The sequence below is a fragment of the Peromyscus maniculatus genome, chromosome 22, assembly GCF_049852395.1.
Source record: "Peromyscus maniculatus bairdii isolate BWxNUB_F1_BW_parent chromosome 22, HU_Pman_BW_mat_3.1, whole genome shotgun sequence".
Lineage (NCBI taxonomy): Eukaryota > Metazoa > Chordata > Mammalia > Rodentia > Cricetidae > Peromyscus > Peromyscus maniculatus.
The window spans coordinates 58,016,993-58,028,859 of NC_134873.1; the positions used below are offsets into that span (position 1 = coordinate 58,016,993).

Sequence of the window (11,867 nt, forward strand, 5' to 3'; positions counted from 1 at the left end):
GTCCATCAAAATACTCCTAGGTTTTTTTTTTTTTTTTCTGTCTCAGTTGTCTAACTTAAATCAATGTTTCTTTTTTTTTTTTGGTTTTTTTCGAGACAGGGTTTCTCTGTGTAGCTTTGCGCCTTTCCTGGAGCTCACTTGGTAGCCCAGGCTGGCCTCGAACTCACAGAGATCCGCCTGCCTCTGCCTCCCGAGTGCTGGGATTAAAGGCGTGCGCCACCAACGCCCGGCTAAATCAATGTTTCTTCTTGCATGATTTGCTCCCTTTCCCAGTATGCAGTCTTAGGGCAATGCCTCACTGTATCCACAAAGGTTTTCCTCCCCTGGTCAAAAATCAGCATTAGCAGGCATATGGGAGTGGCTGTGGATACAGCTCATGCTGTGGCCTGAAGATGGAAAGTGCTTGTTTTGTTTTGCATTTTCTTTTCTTTTCTAGTCTAAAGCTAATACAGCCATGCAAAAGAGTTTAAAACTGAGAAGAAAGAGAAGTTCCCCATGCATTCAGGGTATACAGTGTCCCTTTGCAGCACCCCTTTATATTTTGAAGGTATATTACTTTTGGAGGCCCATGGACTCTGTTAGGCAAGTTCAGTGCCACTGCCAGCTCTGAAAAGAATGCATCCATATGTGGTGGTGGTGGTGGTGGTGGTGGTGGTGGTGGAGGTAGAGGTGGTGGAGGTGATGACGGTGGTAGTGGTGATGATGGTGGTGGTGGTGGTGGTGATGATGGTGGAGGTGGTAGTGGAGGTGGTGGTGGAGGTGGTGGAGGTGATGATGGTGGTGGTGGTCGTGGTGGAGGTTGTAATGGTGGTGGAGGTGGTGGTGGTGGTGATGATGGTGGAGGTGGTGGTGGAGGGGTAGAGCAGATCTGGCATACATGGTCCACAGACAGGCAAACTTTTCCCAGCAGACATATAGTAGCATTTAGGAAGACAGTGGCTTTGGAGGAAAATATGACTTTGGAAAAGGAAATGCAACGGTCCACTCTCCTCCCCTTGCTGCTCCCCCCGAGTTTTGTGTCAGTCTCTCTCATCCAAGCTTGGGGGCTCCAATCCTGTGATTTTCATAATTTGAAACCTTAAAGTCAAATGTAATTAATATCTGAACACATGCCAGTTAAGTCCTACCATTGATGCTGGTGTTCATTTGTTATTATATTTTATTTCTTGCCTGTGTTCTCCTTTTCATTATAAAACACAGTAAACATTCTCCAGCCTTGTACACAGTGATACTTTGAGAAGTGGCTTCTAAAATCAGCCTTGGCTGGGGGCGGGGAGGGCAGTGTCAGTAAGAAAGATGTCGACAGGCTGATGTCCCTCTTCCTTAGCCTTCTTTCTGTGCTAGGCAACAGCCCTGTTCTCGCTGAGTTTCACCGGGATCCATTTCTTCTAGTTTTCATGGTCTGTCATTTCCCATTACATAAAGCAACATTCAATAAATCATAAAGTTCATGGTTTCCACAATGATTATTCTAAGGGGGTTTTGACTGTCGCGGGTGAGAATGAAGAAAACTGTTATTGTTGTTACTTGTTTTGTTTGTTTTTAACCTCATGGGAGAGGGGAAACCACTTCTCCTGATTGTTTTCCCAAGTGGCGAGTGTCTCACACACACATAACCCACAAATACTTGCTGTTAAAGAACATGTGAAAAATGAGCCTCTTTCTTGTGGTCTTAAAATTGAATAATATTGGAGTAGAAGAGTATATTTAGATGAGGGAAAATAATTGTGTTTGGGTGGGGACATAGAAGATATATCTGGGGGCTAGAGAAGAAAAAATAGTGTGGGCATCACAGGGCTGAGGTCAGAAAAGACGAGAGGACACAGGAGTGTTGACGTGAGTCCAACACATGTCTGGCTTTGTGCCCTGAATCTGAGAGCTGAATCACAGTGAGTAAATAAGTCAGGGCAGGAGTTAAGTACAGGGATTCAAGAGACGAGGGGTCAGAAGGCTCAGAGAGCTACTGTCAGACTGAGTATAAGGCAAGTACAGGTCACACCGTCTTCTAGGGATGCGATCTTGTCTTTGAGCCAAATCTCACAGACTTTCACAGAGGTGACAGAGTGGTGGAAGCCACTTCTGACAGTCTGGAACCCCAGACGGTGACCCTTCTGTGGCAGGAGTTTCTCTTTTCTATGCTATCTTACTCCAAGAGGGCATTAGGGGAAGGCCACGCTCAGCAAAGTTCAGCCTCTGTTTATTTAGACACAAAGCCACTGTTAGAACTGAGATACTTAGCAAATTCTTGTTCAGCATCCCTGTCAACCTGTAACGACAATCTAGGTGTCTGTGTGGGGATTCTCCATGCTGCTTTTCACATGACAAAACTCTGTGAAGCCCAAGGGAATCCTCACCTACTGGGTCCAACAAGTAGAATTATTTCCCAGCTTTTGGAATCTGAGGCCTAAGAAAATCCCATTGGTTTTGTTTGGTGCCTGGATGGAATTTGTAAAATGAAAGCATTTCAGAACTGAAGGAAACTCAGAGTTAATCTACATCAGTCTCCCAGCAATCTACTTAGGAATTTTCTCCAGGGTATCCTCAATCAGTTGATCCTTTTTTCTTCATTGATGTTTAATGGAGCTTTATGGGGGTCTCTATTTTTGTGGAGGTGTTTCATCAAGTATGGCATTATGGAGATGTTATACATTTCTCAAAACTGCTGAAACAGAACTCAGTGTGAGGGCTTTATGTTGCTGTTTGATGAAAAAGATTTTGGAGAACAGATAAAAGAGAATGAACTCAAATAACTCCTAATACTAAAAATATAATTGAGTTCAAGTTCCACGGTAAGGCTCAGTTGGTTTATTTGAAAAAAAAAGTGTGTGTGTGTGTGTGTGTGTGTGTGTGTGTGTGTGTGTGTGTATTCTTTGAAGAGTTGCAGATCAGTGGCATATTCCATACAAAAGAACAAGGTAATGGCATGTCCAGGTCAGAGACAGAAAGCATGCTTTCAGATATTTCAGGGAGAGGTCAGATCAGAAACAAACATCCAAATCTCATTATAATCATATCCTAGGCAATTAAAAATAATTACTCTCTTTCCTAGTTGACCTTGTGGGGATATATTAGCTAGAATCTAGTCTAAATAAAATGAAGTTGGAGAGTCTAAATCTAACAGCTAAAAGAAAAATATCCATTCAACTTTAGTGACTTCATAACCCAATTAAGTGGTTTGGAGAAGGATAATCAAAAGTGAAATGAATTTCCCATCTTCTGGCATATGTCCTTTTGCTACGATGTAGGCTTCTTCAATGGACTGCTTGTTTGAGGAAGGGAAGCAGGTACCTCTAGGGAAAGCAGTGGCATTTTATCCTCATGCAGCAAGTGGAGTTCTGTGCTATCAAACCCCTACTCTTCAATTGCTGATAATGACTCTGTAAATTACAGCTCTTAGCCAATTCTCAGGGTAGAGTTCATCTTCTGCTTTAAAAGATTTTTTTCCCTAGGAATGTAATTTCTACTTGTTCAAGGTGCTGTATTCTATAGCTATTCCTTTAGTCATTTCCCCCTGATTCTTCTGTAGGGAATACAAACCTCTCCTGCAGCCCAATTAAATTTCAAACGCTGGCCATAGACAATTTTTGCTAAAGTAGGTACAGGGGTTTTTGTTAGGAGAAAGGATTGTCCATGCATTAGCATGAACACAGAACAACTTGTTTCCTTTAAAGGAGCATCTAAATAAGGCAGGGCAGGGGGGTGATCCTGCCCTGGGCACCCAGACCAGTCTGCACAGAGAGTTCTTGGTTTTTTGGTAATCAGACAGAGCTACAATTAAAGAATATCTAAGAAATAATATCACAAGATTTGAGATCCGGTCTTATTTGGCCACATTTCTGTCTGGTTGAAAGTGATTTTGTTTAGGCAATTTCTTTCATCTTTTCAATATTCATGGGTATAGAGAGGCAGACACTGTTAACGTAAGTCAAAAGAATTGAACGACGTATCCAGTGTACAGAATATTCCACTTTTAACTCAGGCAACTTGTTTTGCTGTTTCTGAATAAATTAACGGATTCAAGAGTGATATACAGGCATTTTTGTAAAACAAACACATAAAAAAAGCAAGGAAACAGGAACAGCCTCAAATGCTATCCTAGTTCACTGCAGGAGAGAGCAATAATCATCCTTTATAGAAATCTCTTCCTCAATACCGTGGAGCAGAGCAAATAAACAGATGTAATTCTGCCTGATTTATTAAATCATTTGTTCAACACATAATTGAAGACCTGGAATGCACATTGCATTGAACCAGGCGCAATGAGTAACACAAGGGAAATTTTCACTGCAGTCGAAGAAATAAGATACACATGAAAAATTAAATGCAAAGCAAGATTAAGTGTGAAATGAGCTGCACCCGGGTTCAGATGAAGGGAAGATTAAATAAAGAGTGAGTAGCAACAGATGACTTCATGAAAGACACAAACTTCGAGTGTGACCATGTTAACTAGTGTGCATAGCAAGAGGCCAAGAAGAAGAAGCTAAGGGCAACTGAAGAGTCAATATAAAGACGGAGAGGTAGGGATGCAGTTTGAGGGAACCCCTACAGTCTGTGAAGTACTCTCATCCACCAGAAGGTGGGGAGCTATAAGTCTGAAAGGAAAGCTATTGAGCTACTGGATTATTTTTGAACTAGGGCCTCATAACATGGTGACAGTGGCGTTTTGCAGAGGAAATGGAATGACAATTGAGCAGGCTGGTTTTGGGAAAGGAGAAGGTTTTATTAGAGGGGGTAAACGAGGAAACAGAAAAGCCAGACTTTGGAGAGCTATTCCTTCAATCAAAGGGTAAAGACAATGAGGATGGAAAGAGGACACTTGCTGTGAGCAACAAGAAGTTAGTTTGCAAAATGATAAACTAGTTTGAAACTTCCATGGTGGTAAGAGGTAATGACTGTTTCCCACATGGTTACAGTCTATGGATTAGAGTCACCTTGTTTATAAGAGCAGACAGCCTTCAACTGCTGCTTCTTGGGCACAACACAATGAAAACCCACTGAAGGTTTCCTCTCTATTAGTACTGAGTCAGGAGCCAGGAATCCTGCTTATGGTTCACACTTAAGGAGTTCTTTCTGGCACTGGCAGTTGAATAGATGAACTTTTCCCAACATATCTTTTATGGAATCCTAACCCCCAACCATGCTCCCAGGGGGGAAAAAAAAGCTCCATAATTGTGTTTGAAACATTAAGAATTATTTCACTTGGAGATCAGAACTCATTGGCATGGCGAAGGCATCCCTCTGCACAGAACACCGAAATGCCCCTCAGAGCTAAGACTAAGCCAGAAAAACCTGTTCCTAACTGAAAAATAACCTAGGGCTGTGGGGTACTGAGAACAAGCTAAGCCAGGCAGTCATACAAGGAATCTAAGGCCAAGAAAGAGATAATTAGAGAATTCAAAGTCAATGCTAGTCAAGTGAGTTTGCAACCAGTTACGGGATACTGTAGGAGAGGGTTTAATCCAGTCAGCTTACAGTGGAGTCCAGTTCGACATCCCCCAAGCCAGGAATGGTGCCAGTGAACTCCCTTTAACTAAAGTCATCTGACTGTGCTGAAGAAAAAGAAATGATTGTATCTATAGTGTCTCCTAGATTTAAAATCTTGGATCTAGAATAAGTATTTATTTATTCTTTTCCCCAGGAATTTCATCTCCAGGAAGAATGAAGGATGATCAGAGACTTTTCTGGATTCGATGGCTGCCTCCAGCTGAAGCGAATTCTGAGATAAGGCAGAAATCACAGCTGCTTTCATGGTGATCAGAATGAACCTGCTTTCCGAGGGCTTGGCAAATACTGACAGGCTGCAGAAACACTGTTTTTTTTTTTTCACTCAGTGTTTGAAGGTGAAGTGCTGCCCCCCCTGGAATGTGATCACTCCCAAGCAACAGGGAGGTTACAGACTAACTATAAAAATCAATCAGTTTTCTAATGCGTTCTCATTCCTTTCTGCTGACTTGATCTTCAGGAGAGCCTTGTGCATGAAAGTGGCTTTTGTCTAATATTTTACACTTGCTAACATCACCAGTATTACCAAGAACAGCCCCGGAGACAAGCTGCTGTTTGTTACTGGCATTGTCTCATTTAGTCCCCACAACGATTCCGTGAGGTAGGCACACACTGTTATTTCCTTCATCCAGCCGGGAGCACAGATGATAGAGTAAGAAGATATTTGCACAGCTCTGGTTTAAACTTGGGTCTTTCAGTGTGAAGACACTAATATTCTATCCTTGTCAGGATCAGTTAGAAGATGACCCTGTAACTCTGGCTCTGTGTGGCCCCAACTCCTGACTCTCCCTGCCTAGTTTAGTGCTCTCTCTGAGGTGACATGCTTCAAGTTCCTAGACCACTTATATTCAATTTATTCTCTCAACTCAGAAGAAACTCTCAGTCAAAGCAAGAGTGGGTGGCAGACAACCTAGATTGGGCCAAATCGGTTACTGTACAACCAAAGTAACATTTTTGTGATTTTGCTTTTTCAAAGACCATGAACTATAAATCTTTTTCACACCCCACATTTTTTTTTACACATTTGGGAAAAAAAATCAAAAGATTTTGTATTGTCAAGATGATATAAAATTTAAATTTCTGCATGGGCACAAAAAGTTTTGTGAGGGCAAACCATTTCCTTCATTTACCTGCTGTCTCTGTCTGCTTTTACACCACCACACTTGAGTTGAATAGCGCAAAAGAGACTAAGTGACCCATACAGCTGGCCCCTAGTCCAGACTCTAAGAACAGCATATTGGTATTTTTTCCCCAGAAGAACAGAAAGGAGTCTACATTTCCCACACAATGCAGCAGAGATACAAAAGCAGACTTAGATTTGGTTCTTCTCAATGTCACAGAGGAGCAGCATTGAGGCTTTTGCTGAAGCTGTCCAGGTTTTCTACGCTTTTGCAAAAACAACTGTGCTACCCTTGAACTTGCATTGTGAATTTTTAGTGAAGCCCTACATCCAAGGCATAAAGCACACAGCAGGAGCCATTTGGAAGACGGAATCCACTTGCTTGTCCGTGGACCTTCTGAGTTCTGTTCATACAAGCACGTGCATATTCTAGGGGATAGTCATCTTTGGTAACAGTGGCACATACGTGAAATGGAGTGGAACTGCTGCAAACCTGGGGGACCACAGGTGTTTCCCTCCAGGTGAGCAGTGCAGCTTTCCATGTTGTTGGGTCAAGCCATTGTCGTCAGTGAATCTCAGTTGGTTGACCCAGCCTTCCCCGACATGACAGTCCCTGACGTCATTACCCCAACTCAGAACACTACCGCCAGGTGAAAGAGAAATTCCAGGCAGAGCCCACAATTTCACCTCTTTTGCCAAATTTCCAGTTTACCCCAAGTCTATCCTTATAAGGATATTAAAAAAAAAAACCCAAAAAACCAATTGTTCGTTCACACAGAATGTCAGTTTTTGACACTTTATCTTCTTTTCTGCACGCACGCACGCACGCACGCGCGCGCGCGCGCGCGCGCACACACACACACACACACACTCCTCAAATAATAGTTCTATTTTAGCTTCTTTTTCTCGGTGCCCTTTGGCAAGAAGACTGCTAACCTACTTAGTAGGTTGTGACTTAAGGCCTCCAGAGAGGATGGATCTTACCACAGTTCCCAGAGTTTCCAAACAACCAGGCTCATTCCTTAGCAATGGGGGCAGGGAATGCCAACAGCCAGCATGTGTTTGTCTTGGCCCTTTCAATTTTATGCATTCCCTCTATTGTGTACATGTAATTAGGGCTGACCAGAGTCAAGAGTACAAAGTTTGTTTCTGCTGTTCTGTCTAACATTCTCCCACTCTCTATAAAATTCCAACACCTCATGCTTTTTCCTCAGCTATGAAATGCTCTTGAAAAAGGATGTATTTTAGTTATTTATACCTTAGTGTAAGAAAAAGAAGTCATATTACTGGTCCTTCTGAATCATGCACATGTATTTTCCCCAGTCTCCCCTTTCTCCTTTCCTTTTTTCTTTCCTTTATTCTCATCCTTCATTCCTCCCTTTTTATTTTTCTTGTTATCCAACGTTTTCAATGCAGAAGGGGAAAAAAGTCCCTCTTCTTAGGACGAAATTACAGCCAGAAGACATCGAGGCATGGGAGGCAGTCTGGAGGGCAGTGGAATACTACTGACTCATCAATTAAATCTGTAGGGGATGTTTCCTTCAAAACTTGGATGCCACTGCTTGGCCCACGGGGGCACAGGGAGGCAGTAGAGGAGACCCAGAGAGAGGGGACTCGGTGTGGAGAGGAAAGGATCTATGCCGCATGTCACAGTCACCCAAGCGAGTGTTAAAATCACTTTAGAAGTAGGAAGTCGAGGTTCAGGGAAGGTAAGCGCCTGAAGCCTGAGCTGCAGATAACTTGCGGGGCTAAGGGCGCGTTGGCCTGCCCTGTTTTAGAGTGACCTCATGCACCAGACCGTCTGTGCACAGCACATCCTTCAGTGTAATCAAGACAGCTGCCTCATCTGGGCAGGGTAGCCAAAACACAGAGCCGGGCAATGTTTTCTTTTCTCCCAGCCACTGCTTCTGCACAGTTGCTGTAGACTCGAGAGGTCACCCGAGAGGGCTGAGTTCCAAACATTATCCTAGAGAGATAATCTGAGAGGCGCAGTCCTGGCTTGGAGTGAAAAACCTGAGGTGGTTCGCTATCTGAGCCGCGCTTGCGGTTCTCAGTACCTGGGCAATCACACAGCCCGGGGCTGGGGCTCCAGGAAAGAACGCGCTGAGTGGGTGCGCCCGAGCCCCAGTTTCATACGCTCTGGCTCCTTCTCAACAGGCTGAAAGAGTTTGGAAATTTCTTTAGTGTGTGGCCACTGGATTCCCCATTGCAAAGCAAAGAGAGAGGCTGAGATATCTGTCCCAGTTCTTGCCCAGTTCTAGGCAAATGTCTACTTCCTGTTTAAATACTTTTTATTTAATATTTAAATAAATTTTAATGAAATTTAATTTTAATTAATTCATATTTAAATGAAATTTAAATGAATTTTAACAAAGAATCCAGACTTGGCATCACTTTCCCTGTTGTTTATTATTCTGCTTTCTCTCTCCCTTTGAGCGGTTCCTCTTTTCTTCACACTCTTTCCACACGTCTCAAGCTTCCCTTTCTCCATTAAGAACAACCCTGGAACCCCAGAACTCCGGAACTACCTGCTGCTGTCTCCAAAGCCGCAAGCTTGGGCGCCCTTGCCTTGAGATCCACGGTGTGTGTACAGCTGGCCTCGGCTAGCTCTTCTTGCCTCCAGGTGAAGGTCTCCCAATTCTTCTACTTTCCTTTCCTTTTTACCTGCGTCTGGAGGGAGTGTGGAGCCCTAGAGTAAATGTGTCCCCCAAACTACTCCCCTTTGGTTTCCACACTGGCCTTCCCTGACAAATGCCAGTATAAACTCTCACCAAGGTGCCTCGGACAGCCACAGGACAGAAGCGTCTGTCTGGGGGAGTTTGTTTTACTGTAGCTTTTGGTCGGGACAGAACTAGTTCAGCCCGGCAGATATCAGTCTACTAGGAAAATAATAATAGTTCTCGGCGCACAAATGGCAGCCGCACAGCTGTCCCCGCGGTGATACTCACAGTTCCACGGCGATCCGGGGGAGGTCGGACGGAATCTCGGTCACCTTGCTGTCTTGGCAGAGGAGGACCCTGTTCGAGCAATAGCACAGCCAGTGGTGACATCCTGTCCCCGAGCCCAGGAACGCCAGCAAGGAGACGAGGAGCAAGGCCATGCTCATCTATCCATCCACCTGTTTTCTTCCTGCAGGCGCGGTGAAAACCTCCACGGATTTCGCAAGCTCCTCCACACTGCTGGACAAGAGAGATCTGTCTGCAGGACAGGCAAAGTCACATGACCCACCAAGGGATGCTTTTTTTTTTTTTTTTTTAATTATTTTTTGTTTTGTCACTTCCAGGCAAGTAAAATTAATGTGTGTCAGTAGTGATTTCTGAAGCAACTTAAGCTTATTGTTCAAGACTTTAGTTTCTATTCCTCGACCCAAGAATGACAGCAGATGGACCCTTGGTGCACATTTGGAGTAATTCGCATTGTTTTTCTGCACAAGGGATCCTTGCTGGCCACCACTCTCTTCTCTTCTGTGACATAATTGGCCCTCATCCTAAAGGACATCCATAGGACACATCTCTAAGAAGGGACGGGCATGAGGGGGACTGGAGCTATCTTCAGTATTTGGCATCACAGTGTTCCTGTGACCACCCCGACACAAACCAAGCATCTGGACTCTGGCCATCGATGCTCTTTCTTACTTGATTAACAACCTGAACTAGCATTATGCAGACTTTGGGGAGGCAGGTTAGGAAGCACCAGGCCTCTGCAGGTGGGAGACACTGGTGACAGACAGTTCTCTGCAGAGACAACTTACCTTGTGACCTCAGGCATGGGCTGCTTCTTACAAGGCTATGGAAAATGTCACGGTGTCCACCAGTCATGCCTAGTCTTTCTGGCTTCTCTTGTCTTTCCTTTCCAGACTCTGAAAACCTGTCCTTCCTTTTTGGGCTGCTGGCACTAATAAATTTATCGAGTCTATATTTTTAATTTTAGGTGTTCCTTGTGGGTGACACCCTTGATATTTGCAGTGGCATTTTCAAGCTCAGTAATAAGGGGTTTGTGGAATATTTGGCAAGAGTGAAGTGGCTTTCTACTTTCAACAAAAAGCAAACACGTCTCTAAGATCATGCCTACAACTTACTACCTGCTAAAATTACCTTCAATACTGCGGTTGTATGTATCAAGCTTTGTCTCATGAAAATGGTTACACACACACACACACACACACACACACACACACACACACACACACACACACACATCCTATCCTTCCTTCTATCTTCGTTCCCTGACTTACAATGAATGGATTAGATCACTTTCAGGTGAACCCATGCAAGGGCTGATAAAGGGTGGGTGTGATCTGGCTTCCAGCTGAACGGCTCTAATTTTGTGATAGGACGTTGTAGCAGTATCAATATGGACCCTATACTATTAACAATTTTGACTAAGAAGAATAGTTAAAAGAGTTCACTCAATAACTCATCCAATTATCATCTTTCAGATGTAGAAGACAGTTCTGTCAATGAAGGCTTGTATTTCAACTATGTCCAATAACTTCAATGACAAGAAATAGTATTTGTCACATCTCACCTGTTCCACTGGCCAACAACCTCTACTTAGATTTTTAGAGATGTCCAGTTGTGACAAAATCAGTCTTTGTATAGTGAACTGAAATGCTGTTAAAATTGAAATTTGATTTTAAATTCCACTTTGTAGTGGCAATGTATAAATAATAGTGTAATAAAATAAATACTTTATCATGCATGGCAAGAAACAGTGTGAGCTGAAGAGGCAGAGATGTCAGACTCTGCTGTATTTAGTTGATGGAGCCCTTCTTATCGGTTCTTTACAACCTAATGCACGGAGGTGCCGTTAATCTGAATTTTGAGCTTGTCATTCACTTTATTTATAAAAGTTAGTGTTGTCACTAAAAGTCTGTCATTTAACTTTTGCTCTTTGGGGGTTTATAGGAACTCTGTGAGTAGTTCTTGTGCTATGTGACATTTTGCACTACCTCACATTGCAAAGAGTCAGCTGTGTAGTTAGGCATGTCTCAAGTCATAAAAATAGTCTCCTAGGTTTTATTGTTTTGAAAAAGTTTCATACTTTTTCCTCTATAGCTTTTAGCCTTTGACTTATCTGGCTTCAATAATTGTGCATGATGAGAAGCAGAGACTCAGTTTCAGTTTTTATTTAATGGCATAATATTTTATCACACAAATCACCAACGGTGCTAGGGATTTTTATCGAATAGACTCTTTCCTAATTTATAAAGCTATCTTCTCATGTCTCAAGTAACTTTTGTGTG

At 43.1% G+C, this 11,867-nt stretch overlaps 1 protein-coding gene across 2 annotated transcripts in view; it reads right to left on the reverse strand.

The window, feature by feature from the left end:
* The window catches only part of Fshr (follicle stimulating hormone receptor), a 179,285-nt gene extending 169,427 nt beyond the window's left edge, over positions 1-9,858 (reverse strand). The window contains exon 1 of one of the 2 annotated variants that reach the window (XM_006985791.4): positions 9,571-9,858. In XM_006985791.4, coding sequence (XP_006985853.2) covers positions 9,571-9,728 — 158 coding nt within the window. In that variant the 5' untranslated portion in view covers positions 9,729-9,858. The remainder of the gene's footprint in view (positions 1-9,570) is intronic. The other variant, XM_016004279.3, reaches the window with a different exon arrangement.
* Positions 9,859-11,867: the final 2,009 nt, after the last annotated feature.